Raw genomic sequence first — 22,403 nt, forward strand, 5'->3', positions numbered from 1 at the left:
AATAATGTAAAGTGTCAATTTGGATGTCAAATCATTCTTAAACTATCTCCACCGCTCACCCACGGTTTGAAGTATTTTCTTCTTCGTCCTCAAATTGGATGCTTCAGGGATATCAAATTCAGCCTAACAAATCAAATCCTTTTGAGCTGCAGGAACTTGTTTCCAATTCTCGTATGTGACATCCACCTTATTGCGATCAACAATCCCTAAATATGTCCTTAACTTCTTTTTGTGGGGACCATCGGCTTTCCCAGTTGCAGGATCCACATGGACCAGTGATCTCTTTGCCCCAATTGGTCTAGTCGCCAATGATCTCAATCATGTCGTTTTTCTTGTCTGCTTCAAGGTAGAAAGGGAATGTGTTGCTGGATCAAGAGGAGGAGGAGGAGGAAGAGGAGGAGGAGGGAGGGGGGAGTTGGGTGGTGTAGCCATGTGCCTGTTAAGAAAAAAACAACATTAATTAAGCAATGTCTAAAAATTATATTATGTTATGTAACTTAATGGACAAAAAACAAGTTAATATAAAATAAATTCCATTATACAATGTTAATTAATTCTCCTTCATCATGATCATTACAATTTGCATGCACATCTTGAACTTCTTCTTCTCCGATGATGTTAGGTGAGATTTGTGTGGACAAAGGACTGACATAAGTATCAATGATTGACTCATCATCTTCAACATTAACACCAATTGTTTTCCCGTGTAGAACCACTAACCACCTTTCATCACAAGGGTCTTGAACATAAAATACTTGTTGAACTTGTTCTGCCATGATGCAAGGGTCATTTAGGTAAGTGATTTTCTTCAGATTTACCAACGTAAATCCTAAATCATTGGTCCGCACACCGATATTGTTGTCAACCCACTTACACTTGAAAACACATACAATGAATTTGACATAATTAAGCTCCCATATTTATTCAGTGACACCAATGTAAGGGATGAAAGCTAGACGGAGATTGTCATCATGTACATTCGCAAAGGGTTAAGATTCAGCCCTTAGACTAACCCCACTATTTTGCATTGTACTATTGTCGTCTTATGCTTTCGTATAGAACAAATTCTTGTTTATATCGTATCCTTACTAAGTTATAACATTTATTTTAGGCTCATCCGCTAGCTTTCTTAACATTTTAGAAGCATTATCGTCATAAAAGATTGTATCTTTAAACTAATTTAGGAAAGTCTTGTTATGCTCTTTCAACACCTTGTTCTTTGACATTTTTGGATTACTTACCTTCACTACACCTTCGTGACATACTATGTATTACAAATCTCCATTACTGTTATTCAGTACATACAAATGAGCTTGTTGTAAATCTTCTACACTTGGAGTGATAACATGCAATCCTCTTAAACCCTTACCTCCCACTCTTTCATCATGCCGAGACTCAGGTAGTCCAATAGGTTTTTCCTTTCAATGTACTCTAAACAAAACTCAATAGCTTCTTATGAAATGTACCTTTCAATAATAAATGCTTCAGAACAGTGTAGATTCTTTGTGTACCCTTTTAAGATCTTCATGCATTGCTCAATCGAGTACATCCACCATAAATAAACAGGACCACAACATTGGATTTCCCTCACCAGATGAACAACTAAGTCAACCATGATGTCGAAGAATATAGGAGGAAAATACATCTCCAATTGACACAATATAATGACAGCCTCATTTCCCAGGTCATCTAACTTGACAGGATCAATGACTTTGCTACATATGACATTGAAGAAAAAACACAGTCGAGTTATGGCATGCCTAACTTTGTTAGGCAAAATGTCTTGTATGGCCACGACTAACAATTGTTGCATCAAGACGTGAAAATTGTGAGACTTTAAGCCTACTAACTTTAGATCTTTCAACTGCACATGACTCTTAATATTTGAAGAGTATCCCTGTGGAAATTTGACACGACACAAACACTGATAAAAACTTATCTTCTCCTTTTTGGACAAAGTATGACAAGCTGGAGACAAGTATATTTTCTTACCATCAAACCTTGGATGTAATTGGTCTCGTATACCCATCTTATATAGATCTTGATGAGTATTCAAATCATATTTTGTCTTCCCTTGAATGTTAAGGAGTGTCCCAATGACACTATCACAAATATTTTTCTCTACATGCTTAACATCAATACAATGCCTAAAATCTAGATCAGACCAGTATGGAAGATCAAACAAAATCAACATTTTCTTCCATATACAAGTCTTACTTTTTTCCTTCTTTTGGATTTTTCCAAATATAATATTCAAGTGCTCAACCCGATGAAAAACTTGCTGACTAGATAACTGTATCAGTGCACTTTCATGCTCTGATGTTAACATCAGTTTTTTAAAAACCGATGTTAAGATAAGTGAGTTAACATTGTTTTTTAAAAAAAAATCAATGTTAAGGAACTCACATTATTTATAATTATGTCACCGCATTTTTGTTAATATCGATTTTATGGAAAACTGATGTTAATCTAGCGATGTTAAATTTATATTTTCTAATAGTATCTTAAACAATAGATATGTCTATTTAAATGAATACATATTTTATTATAATTTCAAAAAAACATCATTGAATCCACAATTTGAGAATTTACATGAATTAATTCTACATATTTTATACTTTTGAATATTTTAATTTTTATAAATAATTTTGGTAGATTTAAAAATATTTTTGTAATTCATAGAAATTTATTAATTATAAAATAGAAATTATTAACATTGTATAGAAACATAATAAACATGTTATTGTTAAAGCAAATATTTTTTTACCCTTCAATTTATCAGAAAAAAAAAATCATGACTAATTTGATATTTAACTAAAAAGGTAAGTAAAATCTGACTAATTCGAAATTGAACCAAAAAGATAAATAAAATCTAATTAAAAATTATTTTTATCAAAAATTAAATTTAAATATTATCCAAATACTTTAATTTTAACTTCAACAAATTATTTATGTCCAATTGATTATAATTACTGCAAAAGCAATTTGACTTGCCTCAAACGTACATTTTTTTACCCAACATGACTGTGATAGAGTCAATTTTAATTTTTAAAGAGTCAACAATAAAAATTCAATATCAAAAGAACAAATTTATTTTTAAAAATAAATTATAAGAAATTTATCTTTAAAGTCAAGACTTTCATATTAGACTCGTCACAAAAAACTGACTTTCTGTTCAATCCAGAAAGCAACCAACTAATTAATTTACCTTTCAATATTCACGACAAACCTTCCTTTCCACTAAAACCAACGGTCATCACTATTTAAAACCTTTCTTGTCAAAGCAAATTAGTATACGCGTTATTTTTTAAATAAAATCCTTGCGGTTATTGAATTTTGAGAAATCTTACCATCACGCGTGTTTAAACCCATTATTTATTATTACTAATTAAAAGAGAGGCACTTGTGCCTTTATCTGTATTTTTAAAATGAAAATTAAAAAAGAAAAAGCAATTGAAGAAAGGAGTGGTAGGATATATTTTTAAAGTGGATGAAAGAAATGAAAATAATTATTGACTAATTAAAATTTACTATAAGTCATGCAATATTCTAAATTTATTTTCTTATTAATTTTTTTAAAAGTAATTCATTTATATTAATAGTGTAAAATAATTTTATAATTTTATCTTATTCAATTACAGAATAATTATTTAGATAAATTTATTAATTTTTATAATAACAATAAAATCATAATAATAGTAATTTTTAATCGTATGACCGTGCGGCATTGACTAAGAATAACTATTGATCTTTAAATAAATTTATAATTTTAACAAATTTAATCAATGTGTTTTTTGAAAAAAAAAATTACTTATTTAGTCTTTGTAAATATATTTTTTAAAATAATTCAAATTATTTTAAATAATTCAATTTGATCTTTAAATTTTTTTAAAATTTAATTTAATAATCTGGTTCTTAAAAATAAAATAATTTGATTCTCAAATTTTTTAAAAATTCAATTTGATCTTTAAATTCTTAAAATAAATCAATTTGGTCCTAATTTTTTAAGAACTTTGAAGATCAAATTGAAGTCTTTAAAATAATTTGCTGATTTGCTGACCAACTTAATTCACTTTTAAAATTTAAAGAATAAATTAAACCTTCTTAAAATTTTGAGAAAAAATTAAATTATTTAAAATAATTTAGGGGACGAATTTGATACTTAAGCCATTACCTAAGGTGGTTTCTTTTCTGTTTGAACTTCGTGGTCAACATCACCATCACGCATTCACGCATTCACGCTACACGCTCTCCCTCACTACATTAACTCACCACGTTCCACACTGTACTCAACAAACAAGTAAGTACAAAGAAACATCCCTTAAAAAAAAATAAAGTTTCTCTCTCCTTTAATACCCTAACGTTCCCAAGTTTCAGACTTCAAGTCAGTTCGCACAATGTCCCATCTAAACGGCGCGTACTACGGCCCCTCCGTTCCGCCGCCGAAATCCTACCACCGCCCCTCCCGCGGCGGCCGCGACGGCTGCTGCTGCGGCTGCCTGAGCTGCTTCTGCGGCTGCATCTTCGACTGCATCCTGGGCCTCATCTGCAAGATCCTCACCACAATCCTCATCATCGTAGCAATACTCGGCTTTCTCTTCTGGTTCATCGTGCGCCCCAACGTGCTCAAATTCCACGTTACCGACGCGTCCCTCACGCGCTTCGACTACACCACCAACAACACTCTCCACTACGACCTCGCCCTCAACGTCTCGATCCGCAACCCGAACCGCAGGGTCGGCGTCTACTACGACCACATCGAAGCGCACGCGCTGTACCAGGATGTTTTGTTCGGGAACCAGACATTAGGGCCGTTCTTCCAGCACCACAAGAACACCACCTTCGTGAATCCCCTTTTCAAGGGCCAGCGCGTGACGCCACTCGCCGGGAACCAGGTCGAGGTGTTTGACAAGGAGAAGGGTTCGGGTGTTTACACCATCGATTTGAAGCTCTTTATGGTGGTTCGGTTCAAGTTCTTGCTGTTCAAGAGTGCGAGCGTGAAGCCCAAGATTCGGTGTGCGTTGCACGTGCCGCTGAAATCGCGTAACGCAACAACAACTATCTCCCCCGATGCTGCGTTTCAACCCACAGAGTGCGGTTGGGATTACGGGAAAAAATGGTGGATCCATTAGATTAAAATTCCACCGGTTTTTTTTTCCCTTAGTATTTCTTGCGAAATTTCTTGTTTTGTTCTGGCTTTATTTTAGGTAGTGTATATTTTCTTGATGACATTGGTTCCCTGACTGAAACGTAGCCATTCTCCTAGTGGATCGATATTACAAAAATATTTTTTTTTTATATAGCCTTATATTCACTTTTGATACATTTTGATGTCTATTCGTATTGTTGAAATTTTATTTTTGTAATGTGCTCTGTTATATTTTTTATTTTAGCATTGAAATTGTGTTTAGATTAAAAAATAAAATATTTTTTTGAATGTTTAGATTAGAATATGAGACAAATTAATAGACCTCAGTTTACAATAATTTAAAAGTAATTTAAATATAGTTATAATTTATTGTTTCTTTAGTACATAATTATACATTATTTAATAAATTTTTAATATATAAAGTTATATATATATATGATAAAAAATATTATATTTTAATTTAAATATGTTGATCAAATTTAATTTAAATTTTTTTTCACACATGATATCAATTCTATTAGATAGATATTAAATAGTAGAATCTTTATTTACAAAATTACAGTAACAATATTTTTATGATAAAAGTTTAATGTAATAAAATTTATTTTTTATTTTTATTTGATTTTTTACTACGTTAACATAGATGTATTTTTATACATGAAAATAAACTATTGAGTTAAAATACTATATTAAATTTGATCTTAAATTAAATGAAATTATAAAATATATATGTATAAATTGAACTTTATGTCTTGTTTGGATTAAAAAAAAAGTTTAGAGATGAATAAAAAGAAGAGAGAGAAAAGATAAGAAGGTTAGTGTACCTGAAAGCAAATAACATATGAAAGTAGTTTATATTATAATTCACAACAAATGAATACGACTAAATTCACATTTGGAAATTCAAATTTGGAATAAAAGATGTATAACTTGTTTGTCTATATTACATAGAACTACCTAATGAAACAGTAGGTGACTAGGTAAATTCAATTTATTTATTGGTGGTAATATTAATATAAAAAATATTGTTGCAATTATAACATACTACAACTAAATCATAACATCATTGTTCCTAGATAACAATTTGTTGTAACAATAGTTTATGGTAAATCAAAAAAATTACAGCTCAGATCACTGTATAAGATACCGACTGCATTGAGGAAATCTTTTCTAGAATTACACCCTCTTGTATGACTTCTCAGATCACTCTAGAGGGAACCTTTTCTAGAATTACACCCTCTTGTATGACTTGAAAAGTCACTCTAAAGCCACCCGAAAATATGACTTGAAAAGTCACTCTAACAGCCAACCAAAAATATGACTTGAAAAGTCACTCTTATAGTCAACCGAAAAATATGACTAAAAAAGTCACTCTTATAGTCAACCGAAAAATATGACTTAAAAAGTCACTCTTAAAGCTAACCAAAATTTTAGAGCAACAGAAAGAAAGAGGGAGAAGTTTGCCGGAAATGCATCGGCTGAAATATGGGAGGGAGAAAGAAAAGTTGAGGAAATGCTTCTCAACTGGGACAAGGAAAAATGAAGAAATGAGCTCTCTATATATAGGGAGTGAAACACTATTCAAGTGTTTATCCTGAGCGATGTGGGACTTGAAGCTTTTTTTTTCTTTTTTTTCCTTTCTTTTTTTTTCAAACTTTCATCCTTTGTTCTAACACAATCATTAGCTCTACTAAAAATAAAATAAACATCTTCATCCTTACAAACAAACAAGTTCATCCTTGTCACATGTTACACCAATCCTGTAGTTCTGGTAACAGGATACAATCAGGTTCATTTAGGCCTAAACAAATTTTCAAAAAAAAAAATGCAAGGACAACCATCACAAACCTAATCAAATTAAGTTACAACTAAGCAACTGAGCCAATTTAACATAGCACTAAATTGCGTAGATCAAATGCTGGGTTGCTTAATAGTTTCTGCACATTCTCAACATTACCAGGTGACATTGTTTGAAAAGCAAACCATTTGTTCACCACCTGGAAAGGAAGGGGAAGTATAAATTTCGTAGGTAGAAAGAACTTCTAAAATTAAACTGAACAAATGTGCACATATAGGTAAGACAAACATGAGAAATTTAATAGCCATTAGAAAAACAGAAAAGATTAAGCAAGGCTAGAGTAGGTATCAAAAGGAAGCATGCTCGACATAGATAATAGTAGGGAAATTGTTATCAAATGGCATCATCAATTAAATCCATCAACATATGACATAAAGTTTATAACACAAGATACATTGAGATGCCCAACATCAAAAAAATAATTCAAGCTACTTCCTCATGAAAGTCCGAACAACATGAACAACATTAGGATCTGCAACCCCCATCATGTTCATTATTTCTCCCTTGTCAGGCAAAGTTATTACCTTTTCCTCAAATTCCTAGATGATAAAAAAAGCATAAAGTACAATAAATGAAATCATATGATAAAACTCATCATCAACAAAATGAATAATCTTGAGGAAAAACTAAAGCATACTTTGTCTAGACTTGAGTCACATAAAATATGTTTGAACCCTTCAACAAAATTGGAATTTAAAACCAATGGTTTGTTATGTTGCAAATCATCCACTAATTTAATCATCAATTTCCGTGCCAAAACTTGTCCAGCCTCCCAATTGAATCATTTAAATAAGCCAGTGAATAAATTCACATTAAACTATCAAATCAAAAAGAATAAATTGTAACTTTGAAGAAGACAAACCAGTTGAATTCATCATAATCATTGGCTAGTAAGAAAAACAAGTAGCTATTAGTGAGATCAGATTCCAGATGAACAGTCCTTTTAAAAAAGAAGGAACATGCCTTTCAAATATATCAGTTAATACAAACTCTTCCTCTTTCTGCAGCAGATACAAATAAAATTATCAGTTAATTATGGATATGAAAAGGCCAAACCAAGCTCTGCATCTTACTTTATTTCAACAAATTTATGTTATGCAATATTAGGTAGATGGATGAAATATTTACATGTTTTCAAATTTCAGACACGCTTTTTCTTCAAATCAATTATTTGACATGGATGCTGATACTTTGTAATATGAGACAAATGATACTTTTATTTTGATAACAGAGAGAAGGGATCTTCTAACATGGTTTTAAAATTACACCTTTTTTCTTCAACTCAATTGTTTGACAAGGATGCTCATACTTAGTAATATGAAACAAACCATACTTTCATTGTAGTATATCTGTTATTATAATAATAATATGTTCATAATTTAACTACATACAATGATGGACTCACAAAACATAAGTAGTGGGAATTAGGAATGATGCATATGATTATAACTTTCCCAACCTTAAAGAAGTACATGATTTAAATGATCAACGAATCAATGAATTCACAGTCAAATGCTACTTCATTTCCCATGAAGAAGAGGAATAGGAAGAAGGGTGGAAATTACAGTCATACATTATCCACCTGCTACAGAATATATGTCAAGAACCTGCCTGACAGGTATAATTAACTTAAAGAGATCAAATAAAAATATGAGATAGAAATGCATATCAAAGAGAAGTTGTAAACAACCTTGGTCACTCTAAGGACTGTAGTCCAGACTGATTGATCATTACTTGAAACAGATTGCAGAGTCTCATAGAATCATAAACAATTGAAAGATGAATGTCCTTGGGACTGGAATGCCCTGGAGTTGACGGTATTTCTTGACTGCAAAAAAAATGCCCCATCAAACATATTAAAGACAACGGAAAAAATTTCAAAAAGGAGAAATGAAAGTTGATGCTTGTATACCTAAATTTTAAAGAAAAAGTATGTGCTTCTAGATTATAAGAAGTATTTACTTTGACAATAGTGGTCCCAGTTTAAGAATATCTGCATAGTAGTTGATCAGTTAATACAAAATGAGTAGAAATTTGCAAAATCTGCATCATTGGCATCTCGCATGGCAACAAAAAAATCTTCACATGTCACAACTTGGCCATCATGTCTCTTAAAATAAAGATCCATGCCCTGAAATCCAAGGAATTTGTAAGATTTGAATCCTAAATTAAGCAGTATCACATTGCAATTAATAGGGTAGTTATAGGCGCATTGGATAAACATCCGTACTTTTCGGAACCCTAGATTTTCTAGCAAGGTTTTGTACATTCTCACAACTTCAGCCCCCTGGTAGATAGGATCATAAGAACAAACTGCCAGAGAGACAAATAGACATGAAGGAATTGAAAATTATAGGGGTAACTGTCAAACCTTTTCATAGGCCTGCAAAAAAAAATCATTATAAACAATTGAAGAGCTCAAGAGAAAGAATGGAACAAAACTCCAGAGAAGGTTGACAAAATGACATAAATCAGTAGAACACTATAAATTATTACATAATAGATAATACAATAAAGTTTTCAAATATGATATCGATTCAATTAAAGCTATAAAAATAAAGTTAGCCTGTGTAGAAGTTGTCCATCTGTCAAGGAGAAAAATGTATATAAATACAAACTTAGAAGCACATTTATTGAGAATGGGGAACAAATATATTTTTGTAAGAGTGTGGTCGCACTAGATGGGCCATGGGACCTGCATCCTGGAAAATCAATAGAAAAGTATCAGAATACTACCTGACAATGACATTGTTATAACATTAAAATAAGATAAATTGTAGTAATAATAATAATAATACGCTCACTCAACTCTTCTTCCAACCCTGAAAAGCAAAAAATGAATTGAGAAAATGAGAAGGCAGCAGTAGTAGGTATCATTCACAGAGCCCTCCCCTTTCCCAAAATCAAATTAACTTAACAAAAGTTGAACCCCTCAAAATCTTAAGCTAAAAATTCAAAATTTAATAATTATTTTTTTTAATTATCCCACACATTTTCCGGCACCCCAAGAGGACAAATCTATCAAAACCAAACCAATTGAGAAAAAAGCAATACCTTGGACAAAGCGGGTTTGGACTCAATTTTGTTCCCTTTGCTTAGAATCACTACACAACACAATGCCCACCACAATGTGGGGAGATTCGAGGGGTACACCTGTGGACCACGAGCCACCACATAAGGAAGCTGATGTGAGATTTCACCTCACACTTGTAACCCAACACATCTCCCCCTCAAGTGTGAGTCTCCCCCTCGAGCGGAAGTCTCTATCATCCACAAGTATAGTCATTTTGGCCACCTGCGGTACTTGCACCGTTGCTCCATCTCCGAGGCACGTTGCGCTGCCATCTTACTTGTCTGAGCCGATCACCAAGTCGAACCATCGGCTCTGATACCAATTGTTGGGGAGATTCGAGGGGTACAGCTGTGGACTACGAGCCACCACATAAGTGAACCTGACACCACACTCTAACCCAAAACCTTAAGGCTCAGGTTTATGGGTCTTCTCCTCACTTATGTGGTGCTCAACCTTTCCACTCCTACCCAATGTGGGACTTCACCTCACACTTGTAACCCAACACACAACGCATCTGTAACCCTCCTACGCACTGGGCCGTCGCTCTTCGTCACATTTTTCAAACCCCAATTATGTCCTTCCTTCACTTCTTTCCTCAGAAAACCATTTTTCAGGAATGTAATGTTCAAAGGAAAGTAGAGGGAAAAAAGATTCAGACTTTGGAGAAAAAATTGGTTTTGCTTATTTGGGCATGCACTGGTGAAGTTCAGCGTGATGTGGTTGGCGAGCGGTAGAGACTCAACAATCTTGGTTCTGGTGGCATCGTCGAGGCCGAGGCAGTGGAGCGTGATGACCTCGTGACAGGTGGTGTCGAAGATGCATAGAACGTGTGAACCAAAATCCTATAGAACTCGGGCGCCAAGGGAAGATACGTCCAGGGATCCTTAACAACCAACTCACAGAAAACCCCGATCACACTGGTCACAACCTGAGGATCAGAACTTTCAAGATTCTCAACCAAATGCTTGAAGCAAACCCTAATCGCGCCAGGATGAGAATAATAGAGGAAGTGTGACTGGAGTACAAATTTTCAAAATTCCCATTTTGTCAAATAAGGGAGGATAGGTGTCAACAATATAGGATGTCTATTTTAGACTTTTCAATAGACTATCCTTTTACATCAATTTATATAGATTTGCTTATTTAACTTGAGTTTAATAATAATGTATTTTAAGTTTTGTTTGGCTGTGAGAAGAAAAATAAGATTCATTTGATGCACATTGATTGAAATACAAAATAAGGAGAGCAACATGATTAAAGTGTAAATTACATGACAACTTTTTATTTTGTATCTTTTTTGGTTGACAGCTTACAACATATAAACAAAATAATATAACAATGATAATATCCTCTTTAAATATTAATTATTCATTATCTCAATATAATGTAGAAATGGGACCATTATGCAAACCACATGGAAAAGATAGGTGTCCTAGTAAATCTTTGCAAAGCCACCGGATAGATTGAATCTCCTTGTCAATGATGCAGGAGTCACTTGTCCAAGCTGATGTTGTTTTTTCTTTGTGTTCTTCTCCTTAATCTACTAAAAAAAATCAAGGATATCGATCATCAAGAATGGGAAGATGAATTGTGAGTAGTAAAAAAATAACCAAAACAATTCACTTGAAGCACCACTTCGATCGTTCTTTGCTGAGAGAGTGGGAGAGAGAAAAGAGATGGGATGAAAAGTTATCTCATGATTTCCTTAGGAACCAAAAAAATCAGTTGTGTTGTTCATCCTTAGTTCACTTGTGTTGTCTCATGATCATTTTTTTAAAATCAAATAAGGAATAATTATATTTGTGTTATTTAGTATAATAAATTTTAGCAAATCAAATGGACCCATAGAGTGGATGAAAATAAAAAAGAAATAACTAAAGAAAAAATAAATAGAATAGAAATATAGTTAAATGTTGGATACATTGTTTGGTTTGAGAGAAAAATGTGAGATAAAGTGAAAATAATATTATAAAATTGTTTGATTTGGATGAAATAGGAGGAGCAAATTTTAAAAAGTTATAAAAATATTGTTATACCCTTTGTGTGTGCGTCCAATCTGACCAAATTTAATCATTAAATACAAAATATAATCAATTAAGTACGTGTTTGGTTTGATGTTGAGTATAGAATTGATTTTGAATACATTTTCATATTTGATTTCACGTTGGAGAAGAATTTAGAGTTGATTTTAGGTCCAAAATTGATTATGGGTTGAAGCAACTTTGAGTAATTTTTGCGTTGAATCCAAAATTTTGTATTGAATTTTATTCCTAACTTAATTTTATAATAAAACATCCAAACATAAAAGAAGAAATGAGAAAAAAATATTGAAAATTTAATGCCAATGTGATAGGAATGAGAAATTAAAAATTTAACATTGGTGTTTTAAATTGAGTAGTAAATTACTATAATATCTTTAAAATAAAATTATTAAAACAAATAAGGTTATTGATTTTTTTGTCCAAATTTTATGGTGTAGGTCACGCTAGCGCGCGCACACATACACATATAAATTTGCTTAAGCTTTAATTCATGTGACTTTTTAAAAAAATTCATATAACATCGATCAAACTTAATGTATCTCACTCTCATGTATAAAAAAATGTCTTCTCATTAGAATAAACAAATATATGATGAGACATAAGAAGAGTTAAGACCATCCAATTTATTCATGTATGTTGTAACACCCTTAAAACTACAACTCAGATTATAGAAAGTTATGTATTGTGTGATTTGTAGAAATATAATTGACGTTGAAAATTAATTACTATGCGAATTCAATTCAAGTAGTTAATTTTAAAAAAAATCAATTATATGCATGTTATTTTATGTGATAAGTTTAGTACAGATTAAAATTCCTTTAGAACATGATTTCTACACTTGTAAAATTATACCATGCAAGATTAGATAGAATAAATTCATACTGTGTAAATTTTCTCTAAGCATGACTGATTTGGATCACTCTATCATCTATGTAATTAGCACCATTGTCTAGGTTAATTAGCTAGTGTTTTACTTCTTTTGGTAAAGGCAAAGTTGCATTTTATGTCTAATCTTATCTTAACCATCTATAACAATATTTTTAAAAAGGGAAACCACCCAAAAATGGCTAGAGCTACACAACCAACTGAACTTTCCCCTTCCAACGACTTTTATCCTTCAATCAAGTCTTTGTTGACATGAGGGAGCTTAAGACCCAATAGGCATTGGGGACCCTTGAGAAAAGTATTTCATCTGGAGATCAGCCAAAATTTGCATTCAACTTAATCGGACCTTTGCAACTAAATTCCAAAAAGATGAAAAATATTTTTCCCATGTCATCCTCACGTTTAAGTTCATACACTCGTATTCAACACAACCATCACCAACATAAATTGGTTAATGGTAAAAAAAATCAAGTAAAATTCCGCAATCTCGAATGATGTCAATAATTGTTTTCCTTAAGGCATCAAACAACACATGGTCAATTGTTGTGACAACTTGAGGACCACTAGGACATTCAAACAATATCCCTTTAGATGATGGAATCATGTAACCATTGCAATACACAATAGTATTTAAGGGTATTGAGTTGAATCAAACATCTACTGCTATTTATATTAGATGATCTATTGTTCTCTTGTGACTCATATCATATCAGTGATTCAGATGACACCAAAAACATAAACGACTTGATTGCATCTATATTTAATATGATTGTATGCGTATCAGGAAAAATGATTGTTTAGTAAATACGTATTGGAAGATGTGGTGTTTAGTCAATACATTTAAGGAAAAAACAGTCTCAATAAATGGGCAAAAAATACAGTGTTACAGTGTTCAATAAAAACAAACACATTTAAGCTTCACACAAATGTATTTTTTCTTTTTCTTTTATTAAAAAGAAGAACACCACAACGTAATCAAGATTCCGTTGTGAATAATTTTTTTATAACACAACAAAATCACGATTCCGTTGTGTTAAAAAAATTATTCACAATGAAAACATGATTTTGTTGTGTTAAAAAAATATTATCAATTTTTTTTTTTAGTATAGATACTATTCCAATTATAATAATAAGAAAAAAAAAACAACCTTACAACGGAATTGTGATTTTGTTATATACAACGGAAACATAATTCCATTGTGTATAAGGGAGTGAGGGGGGGGGGGGGGGGGAGGAATTGATTGGTTAACGGAATTGTGATTCCGATGTACAATAGAATCATGATTTAGTGGGAAAATGTTTTTTTGGAATGGCAAAATTACAGTTTTGGTCCCCCTATTTTGCCCCAGTTTCAGATGTGGTCCCCCTATAATTTTATTCAGAAATTTGGTCCCCCATTTTTGTAAATCGGCGCAATGTTGGTTCGGGACGTCCCAATTGAACGTTGACCGTTAGCCTCAGTTAGCCTCAGACGTTGACTGCCACGTGTCAACGTCTGATTGGTTGGATGGAAAGGCTTGGTTTTTTTTACCCTACTGTGATGTGGTAAAAATTTGGTGACGATGAGGATTTAACCTAACCCTAAATAAGAACCCTAAAACATGAGTTATATGCAATCCCTAACCATAAATTTGATTTGTGCTTCATCGTGTTCGTATGGGTTGTGGTTCAGCGCCGTTGTTGGTGTGGAGGTTCGTTTTCTTCTTCGTGGGTGCGTCGTAGGCGTGGTTGGGTCATCGACGTCACTGCATCGCTGCGTAGTGGTTAACATTCAAGGTTTTGCTATCCTCCGTAAACGGCGCCATGGAGAGGAGTTCTTCATCGTACACCTCCGAGGCCCGAAGTTGCGTATTGTGCCTCTGTAACGTAGAGGCTCCACTGGTGACATCGTGGATCGAGGATAATCCAGGGAGGCGTTTCTATGGATGTGGTCTATACAAGGTAAGGAAAAATAATTTCGTAGGGGGTTTGTTATAGGTTATTTGTTGATTCTTTTTGGATATTTTCAGCATGTAGGTTACAGGTAGGAAAGGGTGTAATTATTTTGAGTGGCATGATCTAGTTGCCAACAGTCGTCAGAAGAAAATCGTGGTGGCATTGATGAAGAAAGTTGATGAATTGGAGTTGGGGGAAAAAGATTTGCAAAGCAGGATCAGGGACATGAAGAGGAAGGAAAATTTTTTAGGGATTCTTTTGGTTGTGTGTTGGGTCTGTCTTTGCTTGTTAGTGTGTGTATTATGTATCTGAGGTCTGTAATTTGGTGTTGGTGGTTTGCAAGTCAATAAGATGTTGTCATTTTGTAATTAGTTAGGAAGAAAGTGGTGCTGATGAATTCATATGTAATGAAAGAATATTTATAAAATAATATATTCCTCAATGAACAATTGTCGAATATGCCTAAGTTTGTTGAATTGTGGAATTGTTGAATTGGTATGTTAGTAATTTGGCTCTGTGTTTTGGGAATTTAAGCTTGTAAATGTAATCAAATAAAGTATTGTGACTTGAGTTTGAGTCATTCTGTTAAAAGGTACAATGTTAAGGTTGTAGAGTGTTTTGTGTATCCTTCATTGCATCTAAATTAATGACACAATAAATTACAACCAACACCAGCAAAGTAAAAACCAATCTGAAAATAATAATTGTAATAAAGGTAAATATCCTTTAGCAGCAGCTCAAAGTAGTTGTTCCTAAATTGCAAGTTCAGGGCCTAATGAAGGTGATCATATAATACAACTGTAAACTTGCTTTCTGCCAAAATTCTAACAACACAAACTACCTAAATTCAATAAGGCACCCATAAAGTCACCATATTTGCAAAAAACAAGGCAGATTTAACATTGCAATAAAACATTGTTTCATATTGTGGTTGCTTAGTTATAGCAACTGGTAACAAGTTAAAGAGTGCATTACAAAGCCTCTGAATTAAACATTCAGACAGAACTAGGTTCCTAAATTAATTACACCCAAAAAACAAGGCAGGTAAAACATTGTTGTGCCGAATCTGTCCTTGGCTGGTCCCTTAGCTAATTTGTGATTGTTGTGTTTCACTGGTGTTGTCACCTCGTTGATGTCCTGCAGATGGGGTCTGACTTGTGCTTGGACCAATGTTTTGTTTCTTTGCTACAACAGGGGTGGGACATGTGTCTCTTTAAGTTCTGTCAAAATGTATAACTAAAATCATAAGAATGGTGAATGTAATTAGAATCTGTGATAAATGATATTTACAGCACTTATGCAACTGAAAAGTACCTTATTTCCCCCTTTTGGAATGGTCCTATCTGCAGATGTCTTTCCTTTACATTTCCTTCTGTTGTGTCCAATTGCCTTACAATTTTTACACACTACTGATCTTGACTGACTTGGCAAGTAGGGCTTCTTGGTAGACTTGTCATTTTTCTTGTTCCTTGTTTTCTTTGGTCTTCCAGGAGCTCTCCTCATGACAGGTGGAAGCATCACTGGTATCTGTAGAGGAGGCCATAAGTTGGGTCCATTGCATGGGTACACAATAAATGAATATGTGGTCAGCACAGTAGACTTCTTGCCAAATGCAACAAGTAGACATATTCAAATTAAAAAACCATGGTAAAAAAATAATAACATGACTGCAAGAAATTACATAAAACAACACCTGTAATAAGAGTTGACACTGAGTTCTGGTTCAACACCATTGATCCACATGCATGCTATGGAATGAGTGCATGGAATTCCAGTTAACTCCCACTTTCTACAAGAACATGTCTGTTGTTTAAGATTGACAACATATTTTTCCATGCCCTTTGACACCTCAAACAAAGACAGATCAACATCACCACACTAATGTGCCCGCCATGGTTCACATGCTTTTTTATTCATTTCCATGATTAGCTGAATTTTAGGATAGATTGACCCCTCATACCTCATCAGGGTAGTCCTCAACTTCACAATTCTAGAACTTATGTAAAATCGAATTCCCTCCAATAGTGTAATAATTGGCTTATGTCTGTACTCCATTATTACATTATTGAATGCCTCACACATGTTATTTACTTGCAAATCACACTTTGTGTTTACCTTAAAAGCAGACCTTGTCCAACAAGTAGGGTTTAACTTTTGCAGATCATTCCAAGCTTCTTCATCATAATTTTTAATCTGCAAGATGGCTTTTTCCCAGTCAGGGGTAGTTGTTGCCTGAGCTTCCATCCACATCAACTTTTTCATGTGTGCTCCTGGATACTTCTTCTTCTAGTTACCATACAAATGTTTGACACACAGGCGATGTTCTATGTTTTCACCAAGCTCTTTGATTACCTCAACCAAACCCTGCAAAAAACAGTGGACCAATTAAATGAAAGACACAATTGATATTAGTTCCAATTAAATATTTACCTTCTGCTGGTCAGAAATGAAAGCCCAAGATTCCTCCTAAATACCATCTAGGTCAGCTATCAACAGATCAACAAACCACTTTCAAGATGAATAATTTTCAGATTCCACTATACCATAGGCAATAGGAAACATTTGATTGTTTCCATCTTTACCTACTGCAGTCAACAATTGCCCACCAAATTCTCCTTTTAGAAAGCAACCATCCAATCTTATCAACGGCCTGCAAGTTGTTACAAATGCACTCTTACAAGCCTCTAGGCATACATACATACGTTCAAAAACTGGACCATGCGAACTTAAATCACACTTGATCTTCACAGTGTTGTTTTTGTTTTAATCTAGTAGCTATGCAGCATAACTTCTTAAATGTTTATACTGATCTCTGGTTGCACCTTCAATTTTTTCCATTACTTTAACCTTTGCTTTGTATGCCTGATCCATACTTAATCTGAATCCTTACTTTTCTAAAGCAAAAGCAACTAATGCTTTTAGCCTCATGTTGGGACTATGCATTAATAATGACATCAACCTTTTTGAAACCCACTCAGGTGTAGCCTGACTGTTTCTGAAAGTTCTAAAGCAACAATGCTCATTTTGGAATGAGACTACCTGCCAATAAGTGGCTTGCATAGACTTGCTCACCCGTAAGTAGAAGGGACAATCCTTTTGTTTACAGATTACAGTCACTTTCCTTTTGTCATTTTTTTTAATCTTTAAATTCTTCTTAGACATAATAGCAAAGGTCTTCACAGCCTCTAGAATTTGTTTCTTACCACTGAATTGCAGCCCAACTTCAAACTTCACATCTTCATCATTTTCAGTTACCTTAAAATGAGGATATCTAACTTTTGGGGGACCTTCATCTTCACTTCCAACTGGAGTATCCAACTCATTAGAATTTTCAGTTTCATAAGCCAAATCAGAATTTCTTGAGTTCAGTTTATTAGGATCAAAAGTGGCCTCAGTACTTTGACTAAATGTTTCAGACTCCAACCATGTTGTCCATTCAGAGTTTTATTCAAAATCACTAACTGAATCTTCACTACAGTCGTTGGAATCATCATCATCATCATCTTCCTCATCCCCAATATAATCCTCATCACTTTCGTCAGACCCCAAATCATCATCAACTGTGTCAACCCCAACATGAATATCATCCAAACACTCAACAACAACCTCCATGTCACCCATACCACCAGCCTCCTCTTGAACCTGCACCTCAACCTCAACCAAACCTTCATCATCAAGCTGAACCTGACCCTCCACTTCAACCTCAGCCTCCACTTGAACCTCACCCTCCACTTCAACCTTAGCCTCCGCTTGAACCTCAGCCTCCACTTGAACCTCAGCCTCCACAACTCCATCAATTACAACAACTTCATCTCCCTCAACATCATCCAACTTTTTATCACATCTGTCAATCACCCCATCTTCCACATACACCTCCACTTCAACCTCAGCCTCCACTTGAACCTCACCCTCCACAACTCCATCAATTACAACAACTTCATCTCCCTCAACATCATCCAACTTTTTATCACATCTGTCAATCACCCCATCTTCCACATACACTTCCACCACATCAAACCCAACAACATCTTCAGCCAATTGTAAAATATTAGAGTCACCATTCAGTGGCTTCAACCCTCTCCAAAGTGTCTTTTTGGGGTGTCTGTACCATAAGCACTTGAATGCATTGTAGCTAATAGACTTAATGACCTTCGTCAAGTCAATGTATGACATAGTATCCACATCCCAACCCCATTCCTCTTCAACGATTTCTCCATTGACATACGCAGTGGATGGATTATAAATAAACATCCCTCCATGGTGAATCTTTAACCTCACTGTTTGTTCTTCAGTTGGCCTGCAAAAACGCGAACGACAACAAAGCCCAAAAAATTAATAAAAACAACATCACCAACAAAGCTTTTCAAAACATAACAAAAATAAAACCCAAAATAGGGACCACAACGACAACAAAAAAACAAGCATTCATGTTTCCGGTTAAACAACAACAAGGGTCCACCACAACAAAGCCCAAAAAATTAATAAAAACAACATCACCAACAAAGCTTTTCAAAACATAACAAAAATAAAACCCAAAATGGGGACCACAACGACAACAACAAAACAAGCATTCATGTTTCCGGTTAAACAACAACAAGGGTCCACCACAACAAAAACAAATTTGGTCGGGACCACACCTCCAACGGAACATAACAACACAATAAAACAAATAAACCTTTGTCGACCTCGACACCTCAGCACAAATAAATAAAACTTTACTCACAATTTAACCATCAACAAACCCCACACAAACAAACAAACACACAACCACCACACAAATTAACCAAAACCACTTCCTTGACGGGCATGCACAAACACAAAACAAAACCCTAAACTATGTGGACCACTTCCACAAACAAACCCACAAATAAAATAACTTACTTGAAAACATAATCCCCGTCCATCTTCCTAGGATCAACAGTGACTCTTCAACCACCTTCACCCAAATTCAAGCACCTTCACCCACGGCGACTGCTTCACGATAACGTTTGAGGTTTGCGGTTTTTCGGGACTATGCTTCCAATGATTTTAGGGTTAGGGTTAATTCAAAAAAACCTTTTTGAATTGGTCCCTTAGTGTCACTAAATTTTTACCACATCACAGCAGGGTAAAAAAAACCAAGTTTTTCCATCCAATCAATCAGACGTTGACACGTGTCAATCAACGTTTGAGGCTAACTGAGGCTAACGATCAACGTGAATTGGGACGTCCCGGACCAACATTGCAGCGATTTACAAAAATGGGGGACCAAATTTGTGAATAAAATTATAGGAAAACCACATCCGAAACTGAAACAAAATAGGAGGACCAAAACTATAATTTTACCTTTTGGAATATAAAAAGTTCCAACCCATTGATAGGGGCCAAAGACTAATTACCAATGGACCAATAGTGACTCCTTAAAATCAGTGTTTGGAAGCCCAAAAAGATGAGGCCGAGGCCCACTTACTCGCAAGGAATTAGATAGTATTAGGATTCTTTAAATCGAAAACAGATGTCGTAATTCTAAAAAACATTTTAAACTAAAAAACAAAAACAAAATCCAAAAAAAGGAAAAGAAAAAGCGTCGGATGCTAAAGGGCAACGAATGGATCGAGAGAGAAAGAAAAAACAAGAAGAACGTGACCGTTCAGTTGTGTCACTCTTTAACTCAAAAAATCCGCAAAATAGTAACACAGCTAGAAGAAATAGTTGCAGTTTTAGTCCTCATATATATATATATATATATATATATATATATATATATATATATATATATATATATTGATTGTTAATTTTGGTTTTCTTATGTTCTACATATCTCACTTGGGTCTATCAAATTTTCTCCTATTTATAATCAGATCCTTGTACCCTAATTTCATCCAATATTTGAGATGTATCAGTTAAAAAATATACTCCACCAGGTAAAAAGAGAAAAAAAAAATACAAAATTGAAGGACGTACTAAACGGCTGAGTCCGCATTTAATTTACAGAGAAATTAAAATAATTTGGTAGTAGTAACAATATTTAACATCCCCGGTTCTCTCCTCTCGTACCAATTAATTGCTTTGAATTTGTAGAAAAATAATGAATGCTGGTAATAATATTAAAATATTAATCAATGACGAATTCAAACACACTTAGTAGTAAGCACTTTAATTTCCTGTTTTTGCACAAACTTTCCCTTCCTCTTCCACGCATTGGATCCTTTAATTCATTCCCTGATCTAAAAATCTAATGTAATCTAATTTAATATAAATCTAACACAATCTTAACATTCTAAAATTTCAATGTTAATAGTAATAGCTTTTCATTACATAGGAGTGTAGGCGATAATAGTAACAGAGTGTAAAACGACTCATCCATTACTGTCGTTTAAATCTTTACGACACTCTTCACGACTCGGCGAAGCGTAGGGTGTGTAGTACGGAGGCGAAGCACACGGCGTCGTCGTTTCGTTCAATAACAACAACTCCTCAACCACGACCACAACCTCGTCCACCACCGCTGCCACGCGCTCATGATCCAACCACGCACGCGCACTCTTGTTACACTCCTCGGACAAACCATTGTCGTTGCCGTTATCGGAGTCAACCTCTTCTCTCTCTTCCTCCTTGATGGTGAAGAGCACCCTGGAGGGGCCGTTACCGTTACCGTTAAGACACTGCTGCCACTTCATCACGTGCTGTTCGATTTCGAGCTCCACGTCATCATCGTCACTTGGAGAAGACGAGGTGGAAGAACACTGGGGCGAAGCCTCCTGCGGCTCCACGCGCACGCGCGGACGGAGCCTCTGACGGCGTTGCCACAGCACGTAAACGATCTCCATGAACAGAAACACCAGAGTAACGGCCGTTATCGCCGTTATTGCGGTTCCGAGCTTGCTTAGACCCATCGTCTTCGTGACGAAAAAAGTAAAAATAAAATAAACACACGACAACGTTGTTGTTGCTTGCTTTTGTGCGAGCGGTGTTCTTGGGGCTTTGTCGTTTGTTTCCTCGCGAAACGGGAAAAAAAAAAAACCAAAAGGGTGAAATGGGAAATGGTGGTTTATTTTTTTTTAAGAGAAAATGAAAAAGGAAAGGAAAGAGGAAAAGAGAAGATGGATAGATGGCCTGCGTTGTTTGCGGTTTGCTGGTGAGGTTGAAAGGTGGCGGATGGATAGTTGGACAGAAAACGATGTTTTTTTTTCCCTCGGAAATGTGGGTGTTATTATTGCAGTGCGGCACTTTAAGTTTTTTAGTAGAAAAAAATTTGAATTTATAATTTGGTGTAGTGAAAGAAATGTTGTAAAAATTGGACTGGTAGTTCAACGGAAAAAAGTATTGGTTTAATAAGATTGGGTTTTTTCATCAAAGAATTCTGAATTCGAATGGTAGTTAATGTTTTAAATATGAAATAGATTTTGTTAGGAGATAAATATTTATTTTATAGATTGGGTTTTTTAACTAAAGAAATCTGAATTCGAATGGTAGTTAATG

At 34.5% G+C, this 22,403-nt stretch overlaps 2 protein-coding genes across 2 annotated transcripts; one reads left to right on the plus strand and one right to left on the minus strand.

The window, feature by feature from the left end:
- Positions 1-4,280: 4,280 nt before the first annotated feature.
- On the plus strand, positions 4,281-5,325 carry LOC114393871 (NDR1/HIN1-like protein 3). The gene has a single exon (XM_028355347.1). It carries the CDS (start codon positions 4,398-4,400, stop codon positions 5,130-5,132), a length of 735 nt encoding a protein of 244 aa, XP_028211148.1. The 5' UTR covers positions 4,281-4,397; the 3' UTR covers positions 5,133-5,325.
- Positions 5,326-21,280: 15,955 nt separating this feature from the next.
- LOC114376099 lies at positions 21,281-21,817 on the minus strand. The gene has a single exon (XM_028334023.1). The coding sequence runs from the start codon at positions 21,815-21,817 to the stop codon at positions 21,281-21,283; it is 537 nt and encodes a 178-aa protein (XP_028189824.1).
- Between the last annotated feature and the right edge of the window lie 586 nt (positions 21,818-22,403).

The sequence above is a fragment of the Glycine soja genome, chromosome 2, assembly GCF_004193775.1.
Source record: "Glycine soja cultivar W05 chromosome 2, ASM419377v2, whole genome shotgun sequence".
Classification (NCBI taxonomy): Eukaryota; Viridiplantae; Streptophyta; class Magnoliopsida; order Fabales; family Fabaceae; genus Glycine; species Glycine soja.

Excerpts from the sequence above, each read along its gene's own strand:
- LOC114393871 (XM_028355347.1), top strand. The coding sequence starts at position 4,398 with ATGTCCCATCTAAACGGCGCGTACTACGGCCCCTCCGTTCCGCCGCCG.
- LOC114376099 (XM_028334023.1), bottom strand. The coding sequence starts at position 21,817 with ATGGGTCTAAGCAAGCTCGGAACCGCAATAACGGCGATAACGGCCGTT.